The sequence below is a fragment of the Lynx canadensis genome, chromosome E1, assembly GCF_007474595.2.
Source record: "Lynx canadensis isolate LIC74 chromosome E1, mLynCan4.pri.v2, whole genome shotgun sequence".
NCBI lineage: Eukaryota > Metazoa > Chordata > Mammalia > Carnivora > Felidae > Lynx > Lynx canadensis.
Genome location: NC_044316.2, coordinates 59,328,866 through 59,345,189, shown reverse-complemented (window position 1 = coordinate 59,345,189; position 16,324 = coordinate 59,328,866). Strand labels below are relative to the sequence as shown.

The following is a 16,324-nucleotide window of genomic DNA, read 5'->3' as shown; positions in this document are numbered from 1 at the left end:
AGGCCCGTGGAGCCCCTTTCTGTCTCCGCCACCGTTCGGGGGCCGTCCCAGTGCCTGGCGCTTACCCAGGAGTGCTCTCTGGGCCAGCCCTGCCTCACTCCTGCCACGTGCTCTGCGCCGGCGTCATTTGTCAAAGGATAAGTGTGTTTCGGGGTTTTATGCATTCTCCCAAATCTCCGAGAAGGTGGCTCTGTCTGAGCCCGCGGGGCTGTGCTGTCGGGACCCCGCGCTGCACCCCTTCATCCTGAGAGGGTGTCTTCTGTTTCCTTGGGGAATTGCCTTGTGCTTTCTGCATTCGGTCGGCCGGTCTTTGTGATTAACCCATCATGTGCTGCACACACATGCCAGGGTGCCGTTTTCTTTATAGTTGTCATACAGAGAAGCTGTAATCGTTTCTGTTCAAAGAATCTTTTTCGTTATAATTTCTGCCCATTTCATTGTATTTGGGAAATAATTTTATCCCAAAACTACGTACTTACTTATGTTTTCTCTTGGTGTTTTTATCGTTTAATTTTACATTGAGGTCCGTGATCCATTTATCCGTTATTTTTTGGTTTATTTATTGCAGTTCTCTTATACATCACATGTTTGTCAGGGTGGGACCCTTCACTCATTCAGCTGTTTGTTTGTTTATTTATTGAGAGAGAGAGAGAGAGAGAGAGAGAGAGGGAGGGAGGGAGGGAGGGAGAGAATCCCAAGCAGGTTCCGTGCTGTCGGTGCAGAGCCTGACTCAGGGCTCGATTTCATGAACCATGAGATCATGACCTGAGCAGAGATCAGGAATCAGATGCTTAACCACCCGAGCCCCCCAGATGCCCCTCATTTAGCTTTTTTAAACAAATGGTGGTTTTTTTTTTTTAATGTTTGTTTATTTTTTGAGAGAGTGAGCACGAATGGGGAAGGGGCAGAGAGAGATGGAGACACAGAACCTGAAGCAGGCTCCAGGCTCTGAGCTGTCAGCACGGAGCCCGACACAAGGCTCGAACCCACGAACTGTGAGATCATGACTTTAGCCAGAGTCAGACGTCCAACCGACTCAGCCACCCAGGCACCCTCCCAAAATGTTTTAGTTACAAGAGATTACGTTTGCTACCAACGTTATTTAGGAAAACTTAGCAATTAATCAAGAAATTGCCAAAAAGAGAAGAGATTCTGAACAACATACTAGCATAATGTCCAGTCTCAGAAGAAGGATTTTGTGGTACCTGGAATCTCCAAGCTAGGCTTTCATTCGAATCTGCTGTCAGGACCAGGGTCTGTGGCCACAAGGTCCCCACGAGGGGAGGAGTAGGGTTGGAGTGCGTGACCTCACGGCGCCATCGCGTTGTTGAGCGGAGATCGCCAAGTTCTGATGCAGAGATGAATTCTGCTATGGATGGACCGGGTCTCTGGCCCCCTCCACCCCTCCTAGCCGTTAGATCTTGGGCAGGTTAACTCACCTTGGTAGCCCTTTGTGTCCTCATCATGCGCTGGGGACCCAGGGGTCGTGTGCACGCGGTATCTAGCCTGGACTGTAGGCTACCAGCGCCTAATATATGCCGGCGACTGGTTGTGTCTGCATCTGACAAGACAGTCTGCAGGTGGTTATCAGCGAGACCGTTTCCTAGACGGTGATTATTGGAGAAAGTTTGTTCTGAGATCTTGCCAGTTCTTTAAAGAGAAAAGCAAAATAGGAGTAAACTTAAAAAAAAGGGGCACCTGGGTGGCTCAGCCCGTTAAGGGTCTGACTCTTGATTTCGGCTCAGGTCATGATCTCTTGGTTCGTGCGTTCGGGTCCCACATCAGGCTGTGCGCTGACAGCACGGAGTCTGCCTGGGATTCTCTCTCCCTCTCTCTATGTCCCTCTCCTGTTCGTGCTCTTCCTCTGTCTCTCAAAACCAAATAAACTTTAAAAAATAAAATAAAGAGAAAAGCAATACATCAAGGATTTCATTCGCCTTTTCCAAAGCAAGATGGTGCCACCCGGTCAGTGGAGTTTGCCCTTTGCCTGGCACAAAGACAGAGATCCCCGGACTCTTCTGTGATGTCACAACTACGGTGCTGCGGTCTATGCTCATGGTCGTTGCCGGTGGGGGGGGTGCTGGGGACCTCGGCCCCTGCCTCTCCCGGAGGCTCGCTCCCCTCGGACGAGGAACCGCTGACGCTTTGTCGACTGCTGACCCGGGAATTGAGAGGCCCTCCTCCCTCAGTCCGACATCTGCTGACGCCCATAAAAAGTAATTGCTTTTGAGATGCGGTAGAGGACTGGGGGCTGGCTGGCAAAGACATCAGCAGGGAGGCATGTGGGAGAGAGAGAAGTTACCTGTTTTCCCCCAGCCCCGGGGAACAGAGGGGGATGCAACACCTTTATTTTCTTGGGGAGCAGAAAGGTACAGTTGGGTAGTTAAATTTGAAAGAGAATAGCACGACACAGAAAAAGGAGAGAGGGGCATTTAACAAGAAAAATCCCTAGAGGGGGAGATTAAAGCGAACAGGTGCTGGAGGAATGTTTCTGCATATTAGAGCTTAATTAGATTTGAAGATGAATTCCAGATGGGCTAATTATGGATGAGTTGTTGCAGGTTCTTTCTTGTAGGGGCAAGCGCGTATTTTTGGAAATGGTGATTTAGTTTGATTGGGTTTGATTCCCACCTCCTACCATATCTCCTCCGTCGAGAAACCACCGCCTCTGGGGCCCCAGGACCCGCTCAGCAGTCTCCTGTCTCCAGCTGCCCCTGTGAAGCCGGCAGGGCCACGGAAAGCTGGGCCCAACCTGACTGCTGCACAGACGAGCCCAGGGTAGCCACCTGGCACGTGGCAGGAGAAGTGACTCTTCCCCGAATTCAGTAGGAAGTCACTCCGACTTCAAAGGAAGGCAGACAGACAAAGCGGTGTGTTGTTTTTGGGATTGTGTCCTTTGACGGGTGCTAATGCTCCCTGGAAAGCTAGCTGGTTCAAGCTGTTTGGACCATTTTCTGGGAGAGCCGAGGGGCAGGTGCTGGCGGGCAGCTCTCTTACATCGTGACTGGAAGGAAGGGAGGGAAAGCCTAGATAAACTGAGACGTATTGCAGATGAGAAATTTTAATTTCTAAAAAACAGGATCTGGGCCAAATGGGATCCCTGGTCTTGCCATTAGGGTGATAAGCCTGGTTCGACTTAGGAACCACCGACGTGGGTTGTCTGGAGAGAAGGTGCACACCTCTGACGTCCCCGGGAAGGTGCCCGTGTGCCGGGGTGGCCCTGCGTCATCCTGCAGGGGGAGCCCCTCCAGGGGACCTGCTTGGCTTCCCTTCAGGTTTGAGAGCTTTAATAAGTGTAAACTTTTATGTAAGGCCTCATAATTGGAAGTTATGGATATATAATTTATATATGACTCAGAGAATGATTTATATGATGTTAAGTGATGATTTAGATAGAAAATATGATCCCCTCTCACAGAATCTTTAATGAAAAGTGTTGGTTCTTATGAATTTATTTCTAGAGCTCTGTTTGAACTCAGCATGTTTGACATAAATCAGATATAATTGTCATTTTATGATTAATGAACATATGCTGGCCGTTTTTCCCCATAATTAAACTTTATGTTCTGTGCATCTGACAAAGCAGAACAAGTTTAGACTCTGACAGATTGGTGGCGGGGGTTTTCCATGGCTGCATATTTGTGTGTATGTGTGCTCATTTGCGTACGTATTTATTTTATTAATGTACAGGATGAAGTGGGGATTTCAAAGGAGGGTGTGAGGGGGGTCGTTAGGAGCTAGCACTCAGTCCCGAGGTTGGGGAGCGCTTGTGTGGGACAGAGAGGTGCAGGTGGGGCCTGCGGGCAGGGGCCCGGGCCATGTGTCCTGCAAGGGGCAGTGAGTGCCGGGCCTGGTGTGTGTGTGGGGGGGGGGGGGGGGGGGGGTGGCGTGCTGGAAAACGCTCTCCCAGTGGAGACACCCTGTTAACCAAGAACACGGCTGCTCCTTCATGTTGTGGCCATCATAACAGAGGCAGATGCGGGACAAAAACATGCACATCTTCCTCTCCTTTTTACATACTCCACAAGAATTGTGGCCATTGACCAGGTAAGACAAGCCTGTGAGAGGCCAGCCGTGTCACTGGTCAGCAAACCCTTGCTCACACCTCTCGCTTTTGTTTCCCGTTTCAGGACATAGACAAGTTTGGCAATGAGATCACCCAGCTGGCCCGGCCCCTTCCCGTGGAGTATCTGATCATAGACGTAAGTGTGCGTCGTCCACCCCCCCCCCCGGGCTGCTGGGTGGGGGCTGCGTGCAGTGGCGGCTGCGGCGTGGACAGTCACCCCTCTACCTGGCCCGGGACAGCCACCCAGAAAGCGTGTGAATCCCTGAGCTCCTGTCATCCCCGAAAAGCTGGTGACTTTACGGGGGTTTTCTTCTAGCTTGTTTTTTTACTTCCTTAAAAACAACTTAGGGTTTACCTCTCCCTGACAAAAATGCAACCCTAGACCAGCGACCTGGCCAGGCGGCCTCTGGAGATCAGCCAGCCAGCCCGGCGTGGCTCTGTGCTCGGTGTGCTCGGTGCTGTGCTGGTGACGGTGCGGCTGCCAGGCCGGGCTCGCGGTGGGCCACCTCACCTGAGTCAGTCCCGGGGGCACACGGCTGTGACTGTCCTCGGGTGAGTCGGCGGGTGCTCTCCTGGGCAGAGCTCCAGGAGCCAAGGAGGCAGCTGGCTCCACCATCCAGGCTCCCCTCCTTGCGGGAGGTGTGGCCCCCGGCCAGAGCGCCACAGAGGGCTCCAGTGCCCGAGGCATCTGTAGCAGCCAGCTCCGTCCCAAGGGGATGGGCAGCGGCTCGTTTCCTGACTGCTTCCGGCCAGGATCTCTTTGGCCGTGTTTGGACTCAGGAAGGGCATGTGATTCAGGCTGTAAAATATCATTGCATTTGGAGCAGCAGGTCCCCGTGAGCCAAGCCCACCGGTGCTCCATTCCAATTGACAGCTCCCGAGAACATATTTATTACCTAGGCCGTAAAGGCATCTGTTTGTTAGACTACCTAGGGTGTAATTAAGATGAAAACAGATTGATGGAACATACACTTAGGAGGGGTCGGCATGATTTAAAGCCAGCTTTCTGAGGTCTCCCCTCCCCGTGGCCTCCCCACCCCTTTCCTTTTAGAAAAGAACCGAGTTCTTGCTTAGTGTGCTGTGTCAGTGAGCTTGGTTGTAAGGGAACATTGCGCCCCGAGACACCTGAGCTCTCTGTTCTTGTGGAGGGAGGCTGGAACAGTCCCTCGAGAGCAGGTGTCCAGACCAGACGGCCATCTCCAGCCCCACGCCCGACCAGGCTTGTCTGATGTCCTCAAACCTCGTGACCGGGCCACTAATGTCACGCGAGAGGAGGGATGGGCCTCGCTACCCGGAATGCCGTGGATGTGCCGTGGAGGCGGCCGGGCATTGGCCAGATGACCTGAAGCTGGCTGGGTGGGGGGCACTGAAACAGGAGACGAGGTGCTGGGCTCACCGCGCCCCCTCTCCGGTGTCTGAGATATTCACAGACCGCCTGGGGCACTTTGGTTCGGCCGTGCTCTAAGGGGAGGTTACAAGTCCAGCACAGACATCTCTTAATTCCACATCCGTGGCCTGGCAGGTGCCCTGTTGTGCTGGGCCACCACTGTCTCTGCCTCCCGAAGGGAGAGCACTGCACAGTCCGCAGACCTTGGTCTCTGCAGCAAGGACAGAGGCTGAGACTAATAATGCAGGCTTGCGTGTCTGAACCTTGGTGACTGTGGGCACTCGGGGCTGTCTTTGTCTTGCAGAGGGACAGAGTGAGGCCTAGGATCTGTCCGCAGCTCACAGGCCACACAGCCAGTACGTGGCCCCGGGGCTGGAGTCCACACGGCTGCACGCTCTCGTCAGTAAAAGATGAGTGGGCTGGGTGCCAGCCTGGCTCAGTCGGTAGAGTGTGTGGCTCTCAACCTTAGGGTTGTGAGTTTAAGCCTCACATTGGGCGCTGAAATTACGTAAAAGTAACATCTTTAAATGGGGCGCCTGGGTGGCTCAGTCGGTTAAGCATCCAACTTCGGTTTAGGTCATGATGTCGAGGTTCGTCAGTTCGAGCCCCGCGTCGGGCTCGCTGCTGTCAGTGCAGAGCTGACTTCAGATCCCTCGTCCCCCTCTCTCTGTGCCCCTCACCTGCTTTCATGCACGTCCTCTCTCTCTCAAAAATAAACATTTAAAAATAAACAAAAATAGAAGTAAAAATCAACAAATTGTTCAGTTGGGGTGCCTGGGCGGCTCACTCGGTTGAGCATCTGACTCTGGATTTTGGCTCACGTCACAGTTGCATGGTCATGAGATGGAACCCCACAACGAGGAGTGGAGCCTGCTTGGGACTCACTCACTCTCTTTCTCTCTCTCCGTCTCTCTCTCTCTCCTTTCTCTGCCCCTCCCCTGCTGGCTCACGCTCTTTCTTTCCTAAAATAAATTCATAAACTTTAAAAAATTGTTTTAAAAAGTAAAATAAAATCTTCAAGACCGTCAGGGCTCTGGTCTCAGATGCTGCTGCCGGCTCAGCTTGTCCTTGAGCCTGCTGGCACAGTCACAGCACATCCCGGGCCAGCCCCAGACAGCCCGCTGCCTTCGCCGATGCAGAAAACAGACCAGAACAACACTTCCCTCCTCGAGGAATAGTCCCGAAGGAACCAGAATAGCTGCTCTGAATCTGGACGAGGTGTAATCCGCTGCCGCTGGTGTCACGTTGCAGAGGAAAAGCTGCGTCAGCCACAATGTGGCACTTTGGGGCGGGGGAGCATCTGCCCAGAGGAGTGAAAACTATTTGTATCGATTGTTGCACATTTACCACTGTCCTGTAGTTTCTGTCGATTGTGTGCTGGATTTAAAATGCTCTCTGTTGTTAGGAAAGCATGTCTGAGCCAAATGAAGAGTTTAGGTTCCCCCCTGGACACACATTCTTGACTCCAGCCCGTCTGAGGGGAGCGGGATCGCCGTGCGCCGCGCCTCAGGGCTGAGCAGCGGCTCCCTTGCGGCCTGGACGTGTCCTGACCCCCTGCAGTGGTGCCGCGGGCTCTCTGGAGGTCACTGCGCCTCTCAGACCGTCGCGGGCTGCCCCCGAGAGTTCTCCCAGCCTCGTCCGTTGTGCTCCCACGGCGCACCCTCTGGCTTATCGTCGGCTTACAGAAACCGGCCACAAATGGCATGATCCTAGAAATCGTCAAAAACGATTCTTCGGTTTGCTTCCCAGAGTCCTGAGCATCAGGGGCTGTTTCACTGAGGCGTGTCGTTCGCGGGTAACCGCTGCGTCCAGCGTGGAACAGTCGGTCGGGCCTCCGCGGCCGTGAGGGACTCGGAGCTCGGGGAGGGCGTCGTGATCGGCGCTGCTTGTGGCACCTGAGGGCCGCCCTCACCCGCTGGCACACGAGTGATCGTGGCTTTGTGTTTTTGTTCATTAGATCACAACAACTTTCCCCAAGGATCCAGTTTATACTTTTTCTATTTCGCAAAATCCGTTTCCTATTGAGAACCGGGACGTGTTGGGTGAGACACAGGTAAGCTCTTTTCTTTACAAACATAATTTAAAGTAACTGCCGCTTGTTTATCTGGTGTCAGTGTCGTTTTCCCAGAAAGTACCAGGCTTTGACACTCTCCCGATTGATTCTTAGGGCAAAACCACAAGCTGGGACTTTTTTCGAGACACTGTTGGTCACCGTGACACCCTCTCTGGAGTGGGGTTGACGAATCCCCACAGAGGCAAATCCTCGGAGGCCCCAGGCCTGTGGATCTGCCGGAAGAGCCGTGGTCGGCTGACTTCTTTTTTTCCCCAGATCTATTCATCACTTGTGTCCTCTCCCAACAACCTTTGTGTCATTTGTTTGTTGACCAGCGTCCCGTCTTTGTGGAGATGTCTCTCTCTGCTCTGTCATCCTGCCGCGTGGGCCTCGGGCAGCCCGGCCGCCTGGGCTTCCCGCCACGTCCTGCGCGGTGGCCCCTCCTCTGAGGCACAGCGGAGGCCGTGCAGAATTGCTGAAGCTGCCTCGTGCTGCCACACGGATGGTCCAGGACACGTGTGTTCCTAGGTGCATCTGTCTGTGCGGGGACCCGGGCCGCTTGTAGCGGTGCAGGGCCACTTACCGGGTGGCTCTCTTGAACTGTTTTGAGTTTTGCCGAAGGCGCAGCGTCTCATAATCCCCCCAGCTCGCACACATAGTTACTCCTCGTTGCAGTCACGCTGCCCCAGTCAACAGCGCGGCTGCACAGGGAGCACAGACCAGTCGTCTCGCCCCGAAGTGGGCCCTTCCCGCAGCCCACTCCACTTGGACGTGCCTTTTTTTGAACGCGTCTCCCAGCTGGGTCAGCTTTATAAACGTGCTCCCTTGCACGTCCCTCGATGCGTCACGTGTGCCGAGGGCCACGGCCTGTGCCGCGGCCACGTGCGTCCCTATGCCTGGGTCCCCGTCGGTGGCTGTAGAACGAGATGGGAGAGGTGTGTGTCCGCACCCTGCATTCGGCCGTGGCCCAGGCGGAGACGGACAGCTGTCTGGGCAGTCCCGTTCACTGCGTCCTTCTGCCTCACCACTCTAGGACTTCCACAGTCTGGCCACCTACCTGTCCCAGAATACTTCCTCCGTGTTCCTGGACACCATCTCGGATTTCCATCTCCTGCTCTTTCTGGTCACCAATGAAGTCATGCCTCTGCAGGTACGGGCCCGGCCTGTGTGTGCGCGCCCGCCGAGCGCCTGGCTTTGTGGTCCTCGGGCAGGATTGGCTATAAAGAGACGCTGCTTTTCCTCTCAAGCCAGAGCGTGGCTGGGAAGCCGGGTCGCAGTCCCCCTTACGTCCTGCGGGCGGTGGCTTTTCACAAGGGGCTTCCCGGTAGAATGATGGATTTTTGACACGAAGCATTTGCACTGAAACCACTTGTTTTAAGTGTCTGCCCCCCGTGATGGAGGACAGCTTCGTTTGTTATAATCCCGTGGGAGGCAGACAATAGTGAGCTCCGTGTCCTCTAGCGTGGAGCTTTAGAGATCAACCATTTACGGAATTTCTGTCCTAACGGTTTTGGAATCCTAGCGTCTGCTTCTTACTGGTCTCTCGCCTCCTCCTGAATCAGCTTTGGTTTTATCGCCTAGGCCCAGAAGGTTGGCCAGCGTCCAGACCCTGAGTGCACAGCTGCATAGTTGGCATTTTTAAGGCATGCCGTCAGGGAGAAGAGGGCGTCTGTCACCGACACTGGCTGCCATCTGAGCATTGCGGGGGTAGGGGGCGGTAGGCGGTGGTCAGTGGGTCCAGCCAGGAGGCCCCTACTTATTTTGTGCCTTCTTTCTGTCGGAGACCAAGGAAACACCAGAGAGAGGGGGACGAGTTCTTTCTGAGCCACTGACTCAACACATTCCCTGCAGGTGACAGAGAGGAGAGGAGATGCCCCTCCCTCCCCACTGTTCTCCTATGTCAGGGGGCCTATAGCCGTTCTTGGGTCCTGCTGGGTTTATCTGGTGTCTGTATTTTGTCCCCGAACTGCCCACTTCTGGTATTTGATATCAGGCACCCCGAGACTCCCCACTGGCTTTCTTTGCCTGCCTTGTTAAACCCAGAGAGTGGCCCCCCGGCCCCAAGTGTAGCCACTGCCAGTCCGGTTGGACAGGTGACGAAAGCCTGGGCTCTTCACACCACGGCCTCCTCGCCAGTAAACACGTACTGTTTGGCGGTCACCTGCTGGAAAACATTTTCCGGGGAGCTCCTGAGAGCCCCTAAAGCTTTCTTAGAGATTCTCAACGTATAAACTATTTTAATTCTCTGCACGTTGACCCTGGAGGCCTGGGATCTAGAGAGCATTTTTACAGACTTGGTTGAGAAGGTAGAGAGCCTCCAGGGAGAAGCGTGAGGGTGGAGGGTGGACCCCACGACCACAGGCGCCTCTCTGTGCATCTGGGCCCTCAGGGAAAGGAATGTGAGCTTCAGTGTCCAGTGGCTGAGAGCGCTGGTTGGCTTAGGACAGAGAGCAGCACGTTAGGGCTATTTGGGAAGAACTTAAATTTTAGCACTAAAATTCAGCATGTAGACGTATAGACCTAGGTGTGTGGTATTATGTTTCATGGTGACGGCCCGTGAGGTTTTTTACATTCCCTTTGAAGAGTGTCTTGATGTTTCCCAACACACGGTTCATAAGAAGCAGCTTATTAAGCGGAGTGTGCCCACCATAGGCAAAGCCAGTTGGAGCCTTCGGTTTTGGGTTCTTGCAGGACAGCATCAGCTTGTTGCTGGAGGCTGTGAGGACCAGAAATGAGGAGCTCGCGCAGACGTGGAAGAAATCTGAACAGTGGGCCACCATCGAGCAGCTCTGCAGTAAGTGTCCTCCCTTTCCTCAGTCCCGAGGGTCCTGCTCTCCTACTCCTAGCGCTGGAGCCCAGGCAAAGCTGCTTATGTCCTGGGAGCCGGACCCCCCGGTGCGCCCCGACGGGTGTCATGGGCCATCACACGAGCACGGCCCTTCTCGTTGCTGTAACGTGCGTGCTGTAAAGGTCACCCAGATCGTTGGGATACAGTTCCGTGCACGCACCCACATGTATATGGGGGATCTGCTAAGCGTCCAGCGTCTTAGGAGCAATTCGAAAGCCCTTATTTTAGATAAACAGAAACCTCACATTCACGTAAGTGCTGAAAGGCCAGAAACCTTTGGTCTCAGCCTTTTCTTTTTCCCCTTCTTTCTGCTGGTCCTCCGAACTTTCTCGATGGATAAGGAGGGAAAGTGTTCCGAAGAGAATGTGGGGATCTGTGTCTCGGAACCTGACTCGGCACGCTGCCCAGGAAGAGCCTTCCGTCTGTGGTTCCTTCCGGGCAGGTGCTACGCTGTGGCCGACCCGTCCGGCCGAGCACTGAGAGTGGTGGCCGCGGCGCAGCCCTTTGCCCTGTGGCTTTGAGAAGCTCTGGAATGCCCTCTTCACACGGCTTGGCAAATCCACATGGGGGGCGTCTGTAGCGTTTGCTCAGTCCAGTGGGTAGATCTTAGAGCCAGTGGAGTCTCCGCTGTGAGGGCACCCAGATGGAGAGTTCTTGTTCTCTCTTGATGCTAAGGTCCCCGGGGGATCGGGGGCCCGAAGGGCCTAGTATTTGTTGTGCTGCGCTGCTCGTCAGGTTTTTTCCTATACGATTCTGACGGACCAGTGACGCGGCCGGCTCCACGTGCCTTTACTCTTGCCCTGCGTTCTGAAACACTGCTCGCGTATTCTGAGGCAGAGGACAAGGTCTCCCCACCAAATTCCCGAAAACGTAGGCCTGCAGCCTCGTGTCCTCGGGAGAACGGCGGTCTGGTGCCAGCCAGCGGCGCTCAGCCCCTGGTGCAAGTCTCTGGTACCCGTGGCCCCCACGCCGGCACCGTTCCGTTTGAATCCTTCACACGGGAATGCGGATGGCAACAGCTTGAATATTCCGGGGCCCTCAGCGTCAGCCCAGGAATGCCCAGAGAGACTGGGCACGGGGTTGACCAGCACAGCACGGGGAACAGTCAGGGATGTTGTGATAACGTGGGGGGAGCACTGGGTAACGTACAGGACTGTCGAGTCACCGTGTTGGGCACCCAAACTAATAGAAAGTTGTACGTCACCCATACTCGAATTTAAAAACACAACAACCGGGCGAGACATTTCACAAAAAGAGGTAACGGCGACGGTCACCATCGTTAGTCGTCAGGGAAACGCAAAGTGCAATAAACAAGAGACCGTTACCCATTCGGCAGAGTGGCTGAGACGAGAAACTGGCAGTGTTACGTGCTCGCGAGTTCGCCCACGCTGGTGAGGACGGGAAAGCTGTCTGGCCGCGTTTTGTAAACGGTCACTTCCTCTGGGATCCGGCGAGCCTGCTCCTAGGTTTTCACCCGAGCCGTGAAAACACAGGCCCACGTGGAGGTGCGTGCAAGCACGTTGATGGCAGCTTTGTTGATAACGGCTCGGAACTGTCAACGAGCCAGATGGCCATCACCAGGGAAGTGGGTAGCCAGCACCGGTGTTCTCACAAAGAGCCCACACGCAGCAGGAGGAAGGAGGGCGCCATGGACACGGCACACGAGGAGGGTGGCGGTGGGGTAGAGTTGGTCACGGGTGACGGCTTCGGGTTCTGCGGGCAACGGTGTCGTGTATTTAGCGGGGTTCTGTGTGCGAGCAGGGGACTCGCAGCGGGGGTCCTGGCACCCAGGCCGTCCCTACCTGTAGTGCTTTCTTTGCGAGCCCCCATTTGCTCTGGGGGCGGTGCAGGAGAGCTCTGGGGCGGGTGGGGCGTCCCTGCACGCCCCACCCGCTACCGACGAACCACGACGAGTGGCCGTTTCTCTCCCCCCACAGGCACGGTCGGAGTGCAGCTTCCAGGCCTCCAGGAGTATGGAGCCGTGGGCGGCTCCACGCACGCTGCCACGGCCGCCATGTGGGCCTGTCAGCACTGCACCTTCATGAACCAGCCGGGCACCGGCCACTGCGAGATGTGTAGCCTCCCTAGGACCTAGGGCCCCCGGCCCCTGCTGGCAGGACTCGGCCCACCGCAGCCTCTCTCTGCAGCCGGGATCATTGCAACCGTCGCCCCGCGGTGGGCAGCCCTGAAGGGCGGGGCAGGGGGGCTGCCCTGGGGTCTCCGACCCACGAAGCTTCTCAGCACCAGGCTTCCGTGGAGGGAGAGCCAGCCTGGCGCTCTGCGGGCCGGCAGCAGCCTCCTAGCGGAGCGGCACGGTGGTTCCCCCCCCCCCCAGACGCCCCGCGCCGGACTCCGAGGTGGTAGAAGTCCCCGGGCGCCTCGGAATCGTCACCTGGGGTTGGGAGGGACGCCGAGGCCTTACTGCCACCATCCAGCTTTCTCTTCCCTTCCCTTTGGATGCTTTTTGTTCTTGCCCCTCCCGTGGTTCCAGTTGGGAGTTTTTGGTGGCCGCCGTACCTGTCGCTCTGGGCAGACCCTGCCCGTGAGGCCTCTTCCTCCCCTGCCAGCAGCCGCCGTCTGGCGGAACGTGAGCAGGACCGGGCTCGCCGACCCACCGTTTGCTTGATCTGCGGCTTAGTTTGCTGCCCACCCTTCTCGCTCTCACCAGACATCCAGGTGGGGCTTTTTAAAGTCTGCGTTGGTTGTAATAACAGTTATCAGTAATTTCTGCCCGGAAGACTTTTATTTATTTCTTTTTAAGGTAAAAACAACATAAAAGGGGAGTGAGAGAGACTAGTTTCCACTTCCTGCCCTCCCATACCGAGTCCCTGGGAGCGGGCACAGGGTGGGCACAGGGTGGGCGAGGGTGGACGGGAACCCACAGTCAGTTCTTGGAAGTAAACCTCAGTGCCTGAGACTCTTCTGCCAAGCCACACAGCCGCCACAGCTGCGGACTCGGTGGACCAGCAGGAGGGCGGCGGTGGTTCCGCCGAGGATCGCCTCCCCCCACCCCACCCTGCCCCCTCCCCGAGGCCTCGGACCAGGCCTGCGTGGGGCGAGCTGGGTTGTCCAGGACCCGCTTTGCCCTGTGCACCGTTTCCTCCCACTGCCCTGCCGGCCCCCAGCCGCCTGCGTGGTGTGTGGCCGTTGCGGCAAGCCTGCGTGAGAGAGCGGGGGCCGGCCTGTAGGGAGGGCCGCTGCCAGGGGTCGAGGTCAGACCTTGCACGTGTGCTCTGGGGTCCCCGGGGACTTGTGGGCGGCACCCCGATGCCTCTTTGCCTTAATGCCGGCCACGTCTCTTCGCTGCACGATGCCCACGAGAGGCCGACCCGGACGCAGACCGTGCTGAGGACTTCATGTCTCTGCCCCGGGGGTGGGAGGCGGGCCTGTGTGATCCTCCCTTACCCGCAGCACTGGGGACAGAGAGCCCCGTTCTCTGCGTGTTGGCCGCTTTTGTGGCAAGGGCTGTGCCCGGAACCTCCGAGTCCACCGGGCATGGGGCACACGAGACTTGTCTGCTCTCCAGGCCAGGGGCCAGCTGGGGTGGGTCTGGCCTCAGAGCCATCGGTTGGGGGTGGGGGGTGGCGGGAGAGGTGCGGAGCGGCCGGCCTGAACCACAGAGTCCCCGCCAGCGTGGCCCCGTGTCGTCTGGCCGCTGTGATCCGACGCGAGGCTGCGGGGGACCCTGTGCTCAGCCTGTGTGTCTCCCGGGCCCGCCCCCGCCGGTTCTCCTGGTGTCGCCTTCACCCACCTGCTGCTCTCCGTCTCTCTTCAGCCAACAGTCTCCTCACTCTGAAGTTCTGGCAGATGCAGAACTCGTTTCCTTCCGTCTCTGAGCTGAAGGAAAAGTGTTGTGATTTCTCTGCTTCTGGTTTCAAGTCACTCTTTGTTCAGTAACGCACTTTACTTCATCGTCCAAATAGACAGACTCAGCTCAGCATGCGGGTGGGGGGGCGCCCTGCCAGAGGCCTTGGCCGTGGGCAGTGCAGCCACCTCCTCTTGCCCAGGGGAGGGTCCCCCGGCCCCGCCTGCATCCTCCTTGCCCTTGTGCGCACACCCCCCCTCTCGTCACCAGGCGAGGGGTGACCGCGTGCCCCCCCGCCCAGGTGCACACAGCTGGCCGCCCCGGCCTCCTCTGACTGGTCCGCTCCTGGTGCTCACGCTCCAGCCCCGCTTGGGGCTCACAGGTGGGCGTCAGTTGGGTTTGCGTTAGCGTTACCTGGACTCCGGCCCTGCCGGGAAACTAATAAAACGCCTGAAGCGACTCTTGGGCTCCCCATTTGTCATCCCGGGCCCCGAGGCCTCTCCCTGCGCGTCGAGCTTCTGTCTGCAGGTTGTGTCGGAGTCTGCTTCCTGTTGCGTGACTTCACTTTTCTCTGCACGTCACTGTCCTCGTACGGAGGAGCCCTCTCCCCTGCCCGGGCTCCCCGGCACTGACTTGTGGTGTGTCATCCGGTGGAAGAGGAGAGCGTGGCCTCCCTCGGGCGCTTCCCTGCCTGTCAGCCACGTGGCTGCTCCCAGGTCTCTCTGTCTGGGGACAGGTGCTGGTGTCAGGCAGCAGGTGAAGGACGCAGTCTGGAAGCCCCTCCACTGCACAGGTGTAGGGGTGTCAAGCCGGGAGGTGACAGGCTGCCTGTCCTGAATTGTCGCATGACGGCGGCCAGGAGGCACTCCCTCTTGGGGTTCAGGTGCCCGCCTTCACACACACACACACACACACACACACACACACACACACACACACACACCTGTCTGCACCACCCAGTCCTTGGGCCACGTGACTCATTGCTCCCTGGACAAGTATATAGAAAACGGCACCTGCTGACGTCGGGGGGCCCTAGGTGCCTCTGGGCCTGGCTGCTCCGAGCAGCGTGCGGTTCACACTCCCAACCACGGCCTCCGAGTTGGGGTCACTGCCATACGCGGCCCTTGGTGCGCCTCAGAATGCTGCACTTGCTGGATCTGAGGGGAGCCACCCCCACCTCAGGAAACCAAGCCGAGGGGACGTGCTGCCTGTGAGGGGGCCCAACAGGGCCTGCTGCTGCCGTGCACACACCAGGGATTCGCCCCCCAGGCTGGCAGTGTCATTTGACGTTAGGAAGATTGAACTGCCCCCAGATTTGGCACAGAGAGCACTGGCGGGAGCGTGCACCTTGCACACCCACGAGAGGCTGCTGGCCTTCAGCCCTGTGTTCGTGTCTGTAAACTCCAGGGGTCAGCACCCAGGGCCCCCCTCTGTTTATATAGGGCATTGCTCATAAATCCTCACATCACAGTGTGGGCTTCCCCGGCTTGGGGCCAGGATCCTGCTAGGCCTCCTGAGCAGAGGGAGAGGGACAGAGGAGTGACCTGGCCCAACAGCGCCTGCAGGGTCGTCCTGGCCAGCCAAGGGTTTGGCCGTCCAGGCCAGACCTGGGCGGGGTGCGGGAAGGCCTGCCCAGCTCAACCCACCTCCTAGATCCACTTCCCCATGTGCTCATTTTCTCTAGGACAGCTCCTCGGTGTTGGGGAACAGCCTGGGAGGACTGGGATGGGAGTTAATATGGGCAGGTAGTTCAAGAGGAATAGTGGTCAGACTGGCAGACAGGCCTTGGGCCCTGGGCACAGGAAAGGAGCCTGCCCCCACTTTCCAATTATGAAGGCTTATGGGGCACCTGGGTGGCTCAGTCCAACTTCAGCTCAGGCCGTGATCTCTTTCCAGCCCAGACTTCACCTGGGATCAAAAAGGGCGAACGACAGACTGCGAGGGTCACATTCACGTTGTGTTCAACCCAGCACCCGGAAACCGTGGAGCGGTGGCTGTCCGCTGCCCTTGGGGGGGGGGGTGCCCGCCTCAGCAAGGCCAATTAGAACTGCTACCGGTTGTGCATTTTGGCAGACACGGCAGCCTCGGTGATGTCAGTTTAACTTCCACGCCCGGGGAACAGTTGGCAGCTGGCCCCTTCAACGTACTGTGCTACGCTGCACCCC

The 16,324-nt window shown here is 57.0% G+C and overlaps 1 protein-coding gene across 3 annotated transcripts in view; it reads left to right on the top strand.

Annotated features, from left to right (window-relative positions):
- The window catches only part of NPLOC4 (NPL4 homolog, ubiquitin recognition factor), a 61,209-nt gene extending 46,590 nt beyond the window's left edge, over nucleotides 1–14,619 (top strand). For all 3 annotated transcript variants that reach the window (XM_030294930.1, XM_030294928.1, XM_030294929.1), the window contains 5 exons: nucleotides 4,131–4,202; nucleotides 7,411–7,506; nucleotides 8,540–8,656; nucleotides 10,198–10,300; nucleotides 12,292–14,619. In XM_030294930.1, the coding sequence (XP_030150790.1) occupies nucleotides 4,131–4,202; nucleotides 7,411–7,506; nucleotides 8,540–8,656; nucleotides 10,198–10,300; nucleotides 12,292–12,449 (546 nt within the window). In that variant the 3' untranslated portion in view covers nucleotides 12,450–14,619. The remainder of the gene's footprint in view (nucleotides 1–4,130; nucleotides 4,203–7,410; nucleotides 7,507–8,539; nucleotides 8,657–10,197; nucleotides 10,301–12,291) is intronic.
- Nucleotides 14,620–16,324: the final 1,705 nt, after the last annotated feature.